This window comes from Rhizophagus irregularis, chromosome 1 (assembly GCF_026210795.1).
Source record: "Rhizophagus irregularis chromosome 1, complete sequence".
NCBI lineage: Eukaryota > Fungi > Glomeromycota > Glomeromycetes > Glomerales > Glomeraceae > Rhizophagus > Rhizophagus irregularis.
In genome coordinates, this window is record NC_089429.1 from 7,214,138 (window position 1) to 7,230,412 (window position 16,275).

At 24.7% G+C, this 16,275-nt stretch overlaps 3 protein-coding genes across 3 annotated transcripts; 1 reads left to right on the top strand and 2 right to left on the bottom strand.

Moving 5' to 3' along the window:
• Nucleotides 1-653, bottom strand: OCT59_001448 (uncharacterized protein; the record flags this gene model as incomplete). Its single annotated transcript, XM_066139576.1, has 3 exons — nucleotides 1-198; nucleotides 319-505; nucleotides 580-653. 3 exons carry the CDS (start codon nucleotides 651-653, stop codon nucleotides 1-3), a joined length of 459 nt encoding a protein of 152 aa, XP_065988970.1.
• Nucleotides 654-6,367: 5,714 nt separating this feature from the next.
• OCT59_001449 (uncharacterized protein) lies at nucleotides 6,368-6,631 on the bottom strand (the record flags this gene model as incomplete). Its single annotated transcript, XM_025325239.2, has 1 exon — nucleotides 6,368-6,631. The coding sequence occupies one exon, from the start codon at nucleotides 6,629-6,631 to the stop codon at nucleotides 6,368-6,370; it is 264 nt and encodes an 87-aa protein (XP_025182073.2).
• A 900-nt stretch (nucleotides 6,632-7,531) lies between these two features.
• On the top strand, nucleotides 7,532-9,419 carry OCT59_001450 (uncharacterized protein; the record flags this gene model as incomplete). Its single annotated transcript, XM_066139577.1, has 6 exons — nucleotides 7,532-7,682; nucleotides 7,753-8,366; nucleotides 8,509-8,607; nucleotides 8,673-8,893; nucleotides 8,971-8,994; nucleotides 9,251-9,419. The coding sequence occupies 6 exons, from the start codon at nucleotides 7,532-7,534 to the stop codon at nucleotides 9,417-9,419; spliced, it is 1,278 nt and encodes a 425-aa protein (XP_065988971.1).
• Between the last annotated feature and the right edge of the window lie 6,856 nt (nucleotides 9,420-16,275).

Consider the following 16,275-nt stretch of genomic DNA (forward strand, 5'->3'; position numbering starts at 1 on the left):
TCAAACCCAATTTGGAACATTTTCAAGCGTTAAAAATACTGGATGGCCTGATGTCTTGCCCAGTCCATCGAAAGTAGTCCCATCTGAATATAAGATGATAAACAATAAGTGATTTAATGGTGAAAGAATCTTCTCCGTTTTCAGCCACCAGTCGCCTTTATATGGCTCACCAAATACTTTTGTTTCGCTTCCATCATCCTAAGAATATAAACAACCAAAAATCTGAGTGATGATCTTCAGTTTCTTTTAGTTATTCATAATTATTAAATTTATCTTTTTTTTCTTTAGAATTTCCTTATAGACAAAATTATTAGCTACTTCTGGTCGTTGCAGAAGAGCTTGAATAGCGCAAAATATAGGATGATAATAGAGTGTAATGTCAATACCGCTGTAGGTTGAAACAACTTTTTTTTTGAAGTCTAATGAAGGTGAAGTTATTTGATTAAGATAGTCTTTGCCATTTTTGGTTGATTTCGGTAATGGAGATTCTTTCAGATTGTTATCCCTATAAAAAATATATATACGGTTAGTATACTGTATTTTCGTATTTTGCGAACAGTATATTTATAGTATTATTACCGTATAATTACAGTATTTTCACATACTGTATATATTCGGTATTCTGCACACTGTATCATATATACGATTTGCATACAGTATATTTTTCCAGTTTCACCCGTATGTTTTATACTTGTAAACAGTAGAAAAACCGTATGTTTTATACCAATAAACAGTATATTGTTTTATATTTTATATTGCGAACAGTATACTTTTCCAGGATAAACCGTATATTTTATACTGATAAACAGTACTTTTTTCCAGTTTAAACTGCATATTTTGTACTGATAAATAGTATATATTATTCAATTAAATCGTATATTTTATATTTGCAAACAGAATTTAAAATGCATTTATAATCAATAAAATTTTTATTAAATAATATTAAATATACAAATATTTTTTTATAATAATATAAATAAAAAACTAGTATAAAATAATATACTATTTGTAAAAAAAATAATATTAGCAAAATATAAACAAAAAAAAAAGAAATTTAATTAGTAATATTATCATTATTTTAAATATAAAAAAGGAATAATAAAAGGTTAGTAAAAAAAAAGAAATTTAATTAGTAATATGGATAAATCTAATTGTAACAGCCTGTTACGCGTCTTATTTGTAACAACCCCCAATTTTATCCAATTAAAATTTAAGATCAGGCGTAATGTAAACAAAAACAAAAGATCAGTCGTGTAACTAAGACAAAAGAATTTTTTAAAAAATTTCAAGAAACTGCTTATAACTTAAAATTTTGTCTATGAAACTGTCTTAAATACATTAAGTAAAAGTTTTCCAAATTAAATTTTGCATATAAAATTTTTATTTGTGAAACACACATTAAATTTATTATTAAAAAAAAATAAAAAAAGGATGTTACAAATAAGATATGTAACAGGCTGTTACAAATACATTTTTTCTAGTAATATTATCATTATTTTAAATATAAAAAAGAAATAATAAAAAGTTAGTAATATTATTAATATATTAGTTAGATATAAAAAAGTAATAAAACGATAGTAGTAATGTTAGTAATATATTAAAAAAATTAAATAAAATACATAAAAGTAAAAAAAAAAATATAATTAATATATGTTAACATATAATATTAATATAAAAATAAAAACATAAAACGGTGTACATATAGTTGTTTAATTAATATTGTTAAAATTCACCATTACAATTCCAGAGATATTAGTGAAAGTAATTGTTAATTGATATACGTGCATATCACTTTTTGTATAATTAGTAGTTTGGTACAAATATATATATTATATATTATCAAAATAAGTTTTTTATTTAATTTTTATTATTATATGTTAAAATAATTTTGGTATTCATTTTTATTGTCTTTTTTTTTCTAAAAAAAAAGAAGAGAAAAGAATATTTTTGAAAAAATAAACAAAAAATAAACAATAACGTGTTATTAATGCATGTGATCGGCGATCAGCTGAATTTTAATTGGTTAAATATAGAAATGCGAAAATTAAAAAGCAGAAGTATTTTTTTTAAAATTTAAATCATACAGATTGTTTTTAAAGTTTAATTAGTAATTTAAAAGTTCTTTTTTTTAATAAGAAAATTTGTAAAAATTTTTCTTAATACTGCTTAATTTTTAAATTAAAGCCTTAATACTAAATTAGCTAAATTAGAATTAAGAAAATTTTGTGAGAATTTTCTTTGATACTGCTTAATTTTTAAATTAAAGCTTTAATATTAAATTAGTTAAATTAGAATTAAGCAGTATTAAGAAAAATTCGCAAGAATTTTCCTTGATACTGCTTAATTTTTAAATTAAAGCCTTAATACTACTAAATTAGTTAAATTAGAATTAACATATGGGCTGATTTATGGAATTAAGTTTTTATATTCAAAAAACTAACTTTATTAAGAAAATGCTAATACAATTTACATGAAAATGATAGATTCACACCGCTGATATAAATAAAATTGATTTGATTATATTATTTTTTGATTTTTTTAATAATATCATTAAAATTAAAAAATTTAAATATAATTGTCATGACAAAATATTGAATAACTTAACGTGTATGTGTGCTAGACGAATGAATTTATATTCATTAGAAAGAGGTAATCAAGAGCTATCCATAAACCAAATATCACATGAATTGGATCACAAGTTGCTGAATAATTACGTTCAATATATTTATTTTTAACCTTTGACTTTGATCGTTAATATCTTCACATCTAGTAATTCGATTTGAATAATCTTTTTTCGTTCAGGTAGAGTAGATTCTGGGCTTTCATATGAATATAAATATATGTGTTTAGAATACATGTACGCTGAGATATTAACGATTTTGTTAATTGAATAAAACTCTGACACAAAAATTTTTAAAATTATAATTCTTACCAAAAGATGATCTTTACAGGTATTATTGGGCTCTTTTTACTTTACTTAACAAGTTTTTATTTGCCATTTCTGTTTTAAATTGAATAAATTAATAAAATCAATTTTAAAAAGTAATTAACAAGTAGAATAAAATTAGTATAGTAAAAAACAAAAAAAAACATCTCAAAAACTCTAAATCATAACTCACATTTTTATTTTGTATATATTTTTACTAAAAAAAAGAAGGAAATAAGGTTAAAAATAAATGAAAAAAGATTTTTCTTATTAATAAAAATTATTAATATTTGTTTTCTTACTTACTGATTAAAAAAACCTGCTATATATGCCTATAAACTTTTCTAAGTCACCTACCAAAAATCTGATTGAAAAGTGATTGAAAAGTGATTGAAAAAGAAAGTAGTTGCCATTGTTATTTTTGAATAAACGTTAAAAAATTTTTTTTTATTTTTTGATAGATTTAGATCATCTGATTATGTAACACATACAATTTAAGCTTGTGAAACATAATTCTTGTTAAAATGTGCAAATCTTTATGTTTGGCTAATTTCACGAATTGGCAGATATAAGCAGTATTAAGAAAAATTCGCAAGAATTTTCCTTGATACTGCTTAATTTTTAAATTAAAACCTTAATACTAAATTAGTTAAATTAGAATTAAGCAGTATTAAGAAAAATTCGCAAGAATTTTCCTTGATACTGCTTAATTTTTAAATTAAAACCTTAATACTAAATTAGTTAAATTAGAATTAAGTAGTATTAAGAAAAATTCATGAGAATTTTCCTTAATACTGCTTAATTTTTAAATTATAATTTATAAAAATGATTTATAATTGAGTTTTGAATTTAGTATTATCAATCGGACTTTGAACTTAAAAATTAAACAGTATTAACAAAAATTCTTGTGAATTTTTTAATAATTGTGATTTTACATCAGTGAGTTTTTGGGTAGTACATATTAGCAGATACTAGTATTGTTTGATGCTTTAAAGTGTAGAAAAACTTACTCTATCACACGTCAAATAAATAAAAATTGGCTGATTTTAGCTATATTTGTCCGATTTGTGACTTTTTACAGCCGTATTACCAATTCTTAACCACATTTTTCAGTTTTTTCACTATACAAAAAAATTGTATATACATTATGAAATATATATTTTTATAAAAAATTATATTGTAATATTGAATTAAAATTTAAAAAATATTTTATTAAGCAATATTAAATAAAAAACTAATCTTAAATAATTAAATTTTAAACAAAATACATTAAGAATATAAATTTACTTGTAATTTAATGTAATACGCACAATTATAAAAAATTAATAACTCCACAAATATTAACTGCGCCTTCATTAAAATAAATATTCAAGTAGATTCTAAGCTGCTGAACAATTTTTAATTAATAAAAGAAGTCGATTTACTTTGGCTAAAGTGCTTAAAATACGCTCTGAAGTAACAAAATGGAAAAAATAAAATTCGTAAATGAGTACCGTTGTGAAAATCGTGAATAACTCATCAAGTATTAACTGTACCTTCGTAGAAATTAATATCCAAGTAGATTTTGACCTGCTAAACAACTTTCAATTAATAAAAGAAGTCGATTTACTTTGACTAAAGTGCTCAAAATACGCTCTGAAGTGACAAAACGGAAAAAAATAAAATTCGTAAATGAGTACTGTTGTGAAAATCGTGAATAACTCATCAAGTATTAACTGTACCTTCGTAAAAATTAATATCCAAGTAGATTTTGACATGCTAAACAACTTTCAATTAATAAAAGAAGTCGATTTACTTTGACTAAAGTGCTCAAAATACGCTCTGAAGTGACAAAACGGAAAAAAATAAAATTCGTAAATGAGTACTGTTGTGAAAATCGTGAATAACTCATCACGTATTAACTGTACCTTCGTGAAAATTAATATTCAAGTAGATTTTGACATGCTAAACAACTTCAATTAATAAAAGAAGTCGATTTACTTTGACTAAAGTGCTCAAAATACGCTCTGAAGTGACAAAACGGAAAAAAATAAAATTCGTAAATGAGTACCATTGTGAAAATCGTGAATAACTCATCAAGTATTAACTGTACCTTCTTGAAAATTAATATTCAAGTAGATTTTGACATGCTAAACAACTTTCAATTAATATAAGAAGTTGGGTTACTTTGGATAAAGTGCTCAAAATACGCTCTGAAGTGACAAAATAAAAAAAATAAAAGTCATGAATGAGTACTGTTGTGAAAATTGTAAATAACTCATCAAGTATTAACTGTACCTTCGTGAAAATTAATATCCAAGTAGATTTTAACCTGCCGAACAACTTACAATTAATATAAGAAGTTGATTTACTTTGGCTAAAGATCTCAAAATACGCTCTGAAGGTAAAAAAATTTGTAACTTAATACTACTGTATAATATTAAAAATGTAAATAATTCCAAAAATATTAACTGTACTTTTATGATCTTAACAGTTTTAAACTTACTAAACTACTTTTAATTAAAAGAATAAGATTTACTTCAGCCAAAATGCTCAAACCATACTTTGAAATATATGTAAAAAAAATATAATATTTGTTTATATTTTAAATTATGAGTTATTTAATTTAAATGTATTTATATTTAAGAAAAAAAATATTTTAATTCTATTTTATAAAGTATTTAAAAAGTATTTTAGTAAAGTTTTTAAGGCAAAAAAATAATTATAACTGAAATAAAAAAAAAAATCTAAGTTAATAAATAAATATTAAACCGTAATACATAATCACATATATTAAAATCGAAAAATCCTATTACAAATAACCAAAAATCGGCAATTTCATGTTAAAAATCAGAAATATTATATTAAAATCAGAAATATTTATTAAAATCGGAAATATTATATTAAAATTGCCAAAAAATCAGACAGCCATATTAAAAAGGGCAAAAATCTGATTTTTATTTATTTGACCTGTATATATCTGTAGAAAATACGTTATAAACGTATGAATTTTAATATACTGTAGAATAATACGTATACCGTACTATCCTTTATTTACAATATTTTTGTGAACCGTATACAAAATACTGATATACAGTAGAAATGATATACGTTATAGACGTATGAATTTAATATACCGTATCACACAGTATGTTTACCATATACTTTATTGTATTTTTTACTAAGCACATTTTGCGAACAGTATACATTATACTGATATGCCGTATGTAAAAATGCAAACTGTATCAAAAATACGTATATACAGTATAAAAACCGTATACATATTTTTTATAGGGTATATTTATTAAAGAATTTAATTATTTGATCTCCAATTTTGTTAGATATATTACCCTTTACAATTAATCTCATGAAATCTCTGTATGCATTATTTGGCCACTTTGCTACGCGTTCTGGTAGATTTTTTCCTTCAATAGCATCTAAAGCATCATCTAACGATGCTTCTTAAAGATCTTCAGAATCTAGATCAATATTGTCGAGATTTACTGGTATTTCTGTTCCCAACTCTTCAAAATTTTCTTCAAAATTTTCTTCAGCTCTCTCTTCTATATTTTCTGATTTTAATTTTTTTCGCAGATTATAACGTGGTTCAGATTCTAAATTATCTGCATTTTGAGTTGGAATTTTGTTGATTATTATATCCTCCATCTCACTAATATTATCATCTTGGTATGTGGATTTTTTATGCGAAGTAAATGTATCTGGCATTGTAATGGGTGTGTTCCATTATGTTCTGGCATAACCGCTATTCTTGATGGTTGTTACGAGAATCTTTGAACATGTTCACTTAGTTCACTTGGTCAAAAAGTTGTTATTCTTCCATAGTGTTTGGTATTAGCGTGCTGTCTCAAACCGCTGGGAGTTGAAAAATATCTCTTGCAAATTTGACATTTATATCTGACCATTTTTCTTTAGAAATCAATGCGAGTTTAGAAATTAACACAGGAAAATTTTTTCGATTAGTTTCACGCGAAAAATATTTATGAAGATTTACTTTTAGTATATTTTTTTTTTACTGATTATCAAGTGAATATAAATTTTACTGATAATTGATTATTTTTGTTTACTGAAAGATAATTAATTTATTTACTGATTAGTAATTAATTTTTTTCATTTACTGATATTTTTAATTCAGGAGTAACTGATTTTTTTACCAATTCATTAACAATTAATTTATTTAATTTACTGATCCTTAAATATATTTTAATTCAGGAGTAACTGATTTTTTAAAAAAATTCTGGCAAAACTTTTAACTTTACACAATTTTTCAATTATTTATAATATAAGAATTTTTTTATTTTTTTTCGGTTGGCTGAATCGTCACAATAATTAATTTATTTAATTTACTGATCCTTAAATATATTTTAATTCAGGAGTAACTGATTTTTTTAAAAAATTCTGGTAAAACTTTTAACCTTACCTAATTTTTCAATTATTTATAATGTAAGAATTTTTTCATTTTTTTTCGGTTGGCTGAATCGTCGCATATTTTTACATTTATATGAATCTTAACATTTTTTTTTCAATTTTTCGAATTAATTGTTGTTTGAATTTTTCTCCGCAATATTTTTCCTATACAAATTTTACGAATTTAGAATTTAAGTGATTATGGCGTCTAAAAAGTTAAAAAATGCAAAAAACTCAAAAAAAAGAAAGCAAGCACTTGACATTCTTGAAGGACAAAGAAGAAAACAAGCACTTGACGTTCCTGAAGGACAGAATGAAAGCCAACAAAATATATTTGCACAAATGTTATCAGGTAGTTAGTCGTCAAGATACTGATATTTTGCAATTTAACATTATAATTAACTTTTGCTAAACACCAACAGTAGAATCTTCAGAAATTCCTAAAGATCCGTGCACAGATCGTGAAAAATCACCTACTAGTCCTTTCATACTTGTTACTCCATTTGATGTAGATCGTGGAAGATCTTTAGTTAAATCTGTTTCTTTTATTCTAGCAAATTGTGAGAAATCCTCAACAAATCGCGAGAATTCTTTAGTCAGGACTGCACATACTGAAACTTCTATTTTAACTACATTTACGTCATCTGTAACTCCTATAAGTTATGAAAAAACTTTGAGGATGCCAACTCCCATACTTAAATCAATGCAAATTGACCTTGATAAAGAAATTGATTATTATAACGATAATGATGACGATGATGACGATGATGATGATAACGAAGAACATAATGATAACCGTGATAAAAGTGATAACCATGATAAAAGTGATAACTGTGAGCCTTTACCAAAATCACATATTGTAGAGGATGAATGTTACTTAATGGTGAAAGAGTTTAATTACACCATGAATGCATTAGATGGAAAGGTAAACGCCATCTACAAACTGTGTCGATATATTAGAGATCAGCAACAAAAAAGTATTCAAGATACGCAAAATGTTGCAAAAAGTGATGTATTAAGCGATGATTTCTGGAATGTAAGTTAATTAAAAATTATCAACTTGATTTTAATCTAAAGATACTTATAATAACCAAATATCTTCACAGCGCGTTTATAAAAATGTAGCTAAAGAACTTATTCTAACAACTTTATATCCTTCGGATATAGAGTACTGAAAGGCTTTAGAAACATATTTATCTAAACATGCAGATCATTATATTAAAAATATTGGGCAAAATGCGTGGATTTCTTTATTTTCAGATAAGTTGTTGGCAGAGGTATGTGAAATATTAATAATCGTTAAAAAAAGGTATTTTTTTATATTTATTTAACTTTTTTTTAGATAAAAACTAAATGCAGAAGCAGGAGAAATGATTTTGCCACAAGTATCAGGAGTGCCATGTTTTCTGTCTTTGGAGAACAGCGATTGGAATGCATAAATAACAATTCTTCTTCTATGAAGATCGCTGAATGGAAACAAAATCAAAAAACGCATAATGCATTTTATGAACTTTTCAAAAATCACAATATTTTAACGAAAATTGGCCATTCGATTTTCAAACAGTATAGGATAAAGAATTTCCTTTTACGCATTGTGCGTATATTCTATCAATATGTGACATCTTGTTAAATCCCAATAGCTATAGTATTAAGTGTAATGACAAGTCTGTTACGAAAAGAGTCAAATTTTTTTTAGTAAATAATTTTCACAAATTTTCGCAGTTTTTTTAATCTTTTAATATTTTACAGATATTAATCTATAATTAATTAACAGCAAGCGTTTAGAAATAAAACGCAAATAACTCCTTGTATAATTAGAGCTCTGAAAATGATCCGCATAAACTCGCATTTTTGACTTGCATAATTGTAAAATTTTGTTTAATTATATTCTAACTTAATAAAAAGTACTTTAAAATTAAGGTTTTTGACTTGTAACTCGACTCAACTCGACTCATTAGGAGCTCTACGTATAATGAAGGAATTGGCTGAACGAGAAGTGAAAGAAGTTAGTCAAAGAACTGATCAATACGAGTCAGCAGTCGCAGAAGAGAGCAGCGAATCGGTAAAAAATAAAAATTATGATGATTAATTGTATTGAATTTTTCTAACTATTACCGGGGTGATGATCACCGGTGACTGAAATTATTACAATCGACCAGCATTAAAAAAATATAGTGCTGGTAAAAATTGATAATTCTGGCCAACGGTGATGATCACCCCCCGGTGATTTGAAATAGTAAAAACCAATTGTATTTCTTTGAAATATAATTTTTTATATAATTTTTTTATATTTTTTAATCGTATTTCTTTGAAATACTAATTTTTTTTTATCATTCGTAATTTTATATTTTTTAATTGTATTTCTTTGAAATACTTTAATTTTTATAATTCGTATTTTTGCGTGAAATTTTACGTTGCTTTTTTTGGTAGAAATAAAGAATTGATTATGATTAATTAATATAAATGGACTATAAATTATCATATATTAATTGTATTTTATATTTTGATTTATTTCAAAGGTTTTTTATTTAAAAATCCACGCAGAACTTTGCTATTTATAAAATCTGCGCAGTTTTTTATTAGAATTTTCCTCTAATGTTTTGCACCAGGGTATAAGATCTGTGTAAATATAATTTCTAAAAATCTACGCAGATCTGCTTCCCAAAAAATTTCCCGATGAGGTCAATACAAATAGCAATCTAATATTATTTTTTATTAACAATAAGTTTTTTTATTATAGCAAATATTTTATTAAAAAGCAAAATATGTAATTATAAAGGATAAAAAGTAAATAATTAAAGGTTATATAGTATACTTAAAACTGAACTAAAGTGTATATTTAGGAAGAAAATATATTATAAGTAATGCATTTATAGAGAATTAATTGTATAAATTTAACTATCTTTAAAAATAAAAAAAGTATTTTACTTCAGAAAAAAAAGTTTAAAATTATATACAAGCTTACATTAAATTACCAGATTTTTGAAATTTTATATAAAATTTAAATTTATATATGGTATGAAAAAAAATTTTTTTGTACTTATTAATTGACAAAAAATTTTTTCTCAAAGAAAATACAATGTATGAAATTTATTATTAGAAAAATTCAACTTGATATAATTAATATTTAGTATGTCCTCCTTTAATCTTACCTTACCTGTTTTAACGCGCATTTGAGAAACTTAAAAATCAAGCGACGTACTGCTTTCGAAGTTAATCTTCCTTCATTTCTCTTGTACTACATTTATTAATTCCTGTTTAGATTTAGGTAGAAGCTTCCTTTTACGTACTTGGTAGTCCAAATGGTTTCACAAATTCTCGATCAGGTTAAGATCTGGACTTTGTGTCACCCAATCTAAAACTGGAATGTTATGACTTGACATCCACCAGACGTTGTAAAAAGATGTATGACATGATGTTCCATCTTGCTGAAAAATAGAACTAGGATAATTAAGGATTCCGCTTACTTATAATAAAGGTCACTGTAGAAAATTGGCCTTTTACTAATAGTTTTTATTTTACTTTTTTCTTAAATTCTATTGGTTAATTAGCTAAAAGGGAAAAAAAATTATAACAATATAACATAAAATTTCCTTTTATAGTAGGATCTGCAAAGAATTTTATATATGATTTTTACCTTAGGCTTGAGAGTGACCTATCTTATAAGTAAGCAGGGTCCTGCATAAGGTTGCTTGCCGAAACCCAAGGGTTTAGACAAGATGGCGTTTTGCCAAAAAGCGAAATTCTGCCGAAACTATATTAAAGTTATATTAAAAAACTGGCGAAACTTTGAAGAAAGGCGAAACTGCCGAAACTTATTATAAATGCCGAAACTGCCGAAACTCTGCCGAAACTATAATAAATCTATAGTAAAATTTTGACGAAACTAATCGTAGGATTTTGAAGAGGTTTAGACAAGCAACGCTAGTCTGCGATGTGCGTTGTGGGTATCGTTTTACATTTTATAGTGACTATCATTTTATATGCCATTTTACTATGGGTAAAACATAACTAATCATAAATGAACATGTAAACAAAAAATAATCAGTATATATATATATATTTACTGTGTAATCAGGTAAAATTATTTGCCAAATAGATGTATATTGCAGGAATTATTAAAGATTTTTAACATATAATTTTTATTATAATTATTTTTTTTATGCACTATATATTAAAATCTATATTAAAAAATCTATGTTAATCTAATTATCCAAAAAATATCAAATAAAAAAAACATTAGATGCTCATTACAGTTGAACCTAAAGTCCAAAAACTACAAGAAAAAAAGAAGAGAAATGTTAGAAAACATTTCAAATTTAAAAAAATTTTGTAATTATGGAATATATATACCATATCCAATATTCTAGACCAAAATTCTGAAGCCTATGGTATCAAAAGTCTATACTCAACAATAAAAATGTAACATTTAAAAAACTTCCAACTCCTTAAAAAAAATACAATTTAGAAAAAATAAACTGGTAACTTTATTTTTTGAGGTAAGCTTTATCAAATTACCAGTCAGATTTTTAAAAAAATTAAAAGAAGAAAAGTTATAAGCATTTGAAATTGCATGATTTTCATATAATTGGCCCAAATTTGAAACAAAATATGTTAGCCAGATAAGCCAGAACTTATGATAAATTGGGCCGACTCCATGCATTGTGATAATGCCAGCCTGAATTATTATAATATGAATCAAATGTAATTTTTTTTAAAAAAAAATTTTTATCAATTTATGATGTTTATGAAATGGTAATCTACTTTTTCTTATGTTTTATCTTGTTTGTAACATCATAATAAATTTTCAAAGACCGCATTTTATTAGTACAAGAAATTCCGGTTTTTTATTGGCTGAATTTCGGATCACATGATATAGAATCAGCCCAGAAAATTGAAACAAAATCACGTGATTGTCGAGTATAGACTTCCGGCACCATACAAAAAAAAATGAAAGAAAGCGTTAGAAACCACTTCTTTGAAACATCCATTGCAAAACTTACCATTCTGATGTTTCCAGTGTCCAAATACAAAACCTACAAAAAAAAAAATTATATAAAAATGTCAGTTATAAATAAGATCACAAAAAAATAAGTTTTGTAACGAACACAAAACTAACCCTTTCACTTTCCCTAATCAACTAAAAGACGAAACCCTACAAAAATAATATATAGTAATTTGAGGTTTCAAACCATCTGTTGCGAAACTTACCATTTCAGCGTACAGTATACAGCATTTAATTAGTAAAATTCGGTATAGTAAGATTTTTTTTGTCAAAAATCCGTACCACAGTGAAAATCCGTTGTACTAAACAATTCGTTATATCGAAATTCGTTATAACGCGAGCCGACTGTATATCATGTTAATAATTATTCTTTTTTTTTATGAAATACTTCTAACAACATAATAAGGAGGGGTTAATAAAAAGAAACCCTGTTGAAAAAAGTATTAACATGTAGGTTATTAGAAGCAGACGAACTACCTAATTCAATGTACAATAGATGCATTGATCAACGCGCGACTACACTATCTCTGACGACGCCTTTGATGATATCTTTGATCAATAAATAAGGGGGAATATCTAATAATATTATTAAATAGCTGTTGTATAATTATTTTAAATAAATTATTAAAAATCAAGTTTATAGTACTGCCCAATATTACCAAATTGACGTAGCAAAATTTTTATGTAAAAACTTTATTCTGCATTAGAAAAGTTCGGGGTCTGCACCACAAATTTTTAGCCTATACTACATTTTTAGCAGTAACCCAGATTCACTGACGGATTTCATCCGAGTGGGGCGTAAAACACTAATCAAAGTTACATTTAAAAGAAATACCTTGTTTTAATATTATATAAAATATCTCTGAGTCACACGAACGATTTGGTAATTCATAATATAATAAATATGAGTGGTCCTTATTATTAATTAAGTAACTTATACGAATAGAGAATGATATATACCGATAACTGAAATTTATTTATTGATTTTTTATACAATATCTATTTGATATGCACAATAAATGGTTGGGGAGTTTATTTAGCAATAAAGAAAATTCTCACGATATTGTTTTCTTTTACATGAACTACACGTATCCAAACAAGTATATTGGTTGTTTTTATTTTTCAATCGTATGATAATTGCTTAGAAGAATGATTCTAAGGAGATAAGGAATATTTTCCCTTTATGGGGAAGTTATTATAACTACACATCTTAATTGTATCACAAGTTTTTTTTTATAATTCATAAATTCATACACGTCCTAATCGATCATAATCAGTGTCACGACAACTAAGTTTCTGTAATTAGTAGAATAATTAGAACGAATCATTTTTTTTGTTTTATTCAACAAACTTTATTCACAGAAAAAAAAAAATGTTTGTGCTATTTTAGATTTGTACCCAAATAATCAATACTATTTTGAAATTCATTCACTTGTTTCAAAAAGATGCATTCATAAAAAAATAATAAAAATTTTTTTTCTAGAATATTTTTATTTAATAAAGTATGTAAAAAAAAATTATGAAAGTAGTAAGATCTCTATATGTGTGACAAAATACTGTAGGCGGATAATAATTTTTATTTGACGATCGTAACGAATACTTCAATATATCGAGAAGAAAATTTGAATTTCACAATACAGCTTCTAAAATTCTTTTTTTTTATAACAAACTCGTTTTTTTTGGGGGAAATAAAAATAAAAGTTTAATAATTTACCTAAATTCGGTTGTTTGTCATTCATTTCATTCATTTACTATGATAAGAGACTTTCTTTTATTGAGATAATAAAATTTTGTATTTTTTAAAAAAAATAAAAAATTCATTTAAACAACAAAGGATGGCAGATAAATAAACGCCAATATGCATTCATTGGAATTTTCTAATGTAATATATTTTTAGAATCATTAGTAATAAATTATCATTAGGAATTAGCTATAATTAATATAATTAATAATAATAATAAAAAAATAAAATTAAAGTTCTCAAGGGTTCTCATGATAATTTTCTTTTATCCATGTGAAAAATAATTTGTAATATTATGCAATATATTTTTTTATAATGTTTCACATATGTTTGCACCATTGAAATTAATTTAATTCTGTGTTTGATTTAAAAAATTAAGAATACATCATAAACTTTTATAATAACGAACACAAAAATAGTCTTTTGATCCATGTTCTTTGTTCTTTTTGCGAAACTTTAATTATATAATTAATTGCATATAATATCATTTCGTTCGATAGTATTGTTCTCCTTTGCATAATTGCGTAACTGTTTATATACGCCAAGAACAAACTAAACGAAAGTCTTTACTTTAACCTCGTTTTAAACCGAATAGGACATCAGAAATTATGATTTTTGGCCTGCATTATGATGATCTTTGGCGATCTTGGGCGGAATTATAATGCTTGTCGGTGGTACAAGATGGTACAAAAAATTTTTTACTTTTCTCCGAATTTCCTGAATTTACAGCATGAAATAAGGTTTTATTGTAATCATAATAATCATAATATATATAATTTAGAATATCAGATATCTTTATTATTGAAATCACATGTTTATATAAGGAAATTCTATCCCGCCCTTTGAAATTTGAAATTTCAACTTCTTAAACGAGAAAAAAAAAAAATTAAGAAAATTACTGTGCCGCAACTCTAAATGATGATATTCAAAAATTACAATATATTTATTTATTTTACAAATTTATCTACAACTTAATAAACTTTTAATTTAGCAGGTAAATCAACATCTATTGCATATATGGCATTTATAGAACAAAATAAAATAACGAAACTATAATTTTATATTATGAACCTTAAATTTTAATGTAATCCGAATTTAAATAATTTAAATAATTTAATTTTTTTTTAATTTAAAATTTAGTTGAAAATTAAGTTAATCAATGAAATCAATTTTATCGAAATATAAATGAAATGAAATGCATTTCGTAACAAAGTATTAAGAAAAAAATTTCAACAATCAAATAAAAAAAAATCAATTTGACACGAAATTAATATAGAAAGATTTATAAATAGTGCAGCGATAATTACATAATAATCAATACTCTGCTGGCGTCAAAAATGACAATACATTGACTTTTTTGTCAAGGTCATTAAAGTTTATTTTTTGAATTTTATCATATGTTTAAAACTTTCAACATATGCATATGGTTCATGACCTTTGTTCAATTCGTTAATTCAAGGGATCGCTGATCGACATGTTATACATCAATAAAATAATTAGCCACTTTAATTTTTTTGTTTTTTAAATAAAGTTGTATGTATATATTACATACTGTATATGTATATATATATTATACATATATATTATTTATTTATTTTTATAATTAATTTAATTAATGACTATTATTACTTTAAATTATGCCCCTTGAATAATTTATTCTATTTGCGATAAAATTCAATATATCTAAATATGACTTATTTATGTTAACTGAATCTTTAAACTTTGACTTCCGTCTCTACTCTGTATCTTATAATCTTGAAAACACATGCATTATCTTTCTTTGAAGGGTAACATAAAGGCATTATTATTTAGATCACAAGCTAAATGATTCATATTTGTTATTCTTGTTGTTTTATCCCATGATTTACACAAAAATGTTGAAATGATGCGATATTTCCGCGATTTGAAATCATTTAATCATTTTCATGCATGTTATTACGCCAATATATTGAAATGAACGCGTTGTTCTTCGTTTGTATGATGCTGCGCAAGGTTTAAAAATTAAATATAAAAGCAACCATAATATAGTCTCGGTCAAAATAGGCCTCATAATAAGGAATTATAAATAAGCATGTATTATAATATAAATAAGCAATAAACAAAATAATAATAAGGTAAAGGAAAAAAAAAGTATGACTATTTAAAATGAATTAATCAAATCACAATCATGATGAAAATAATCTTTTTTTTACAATCTTT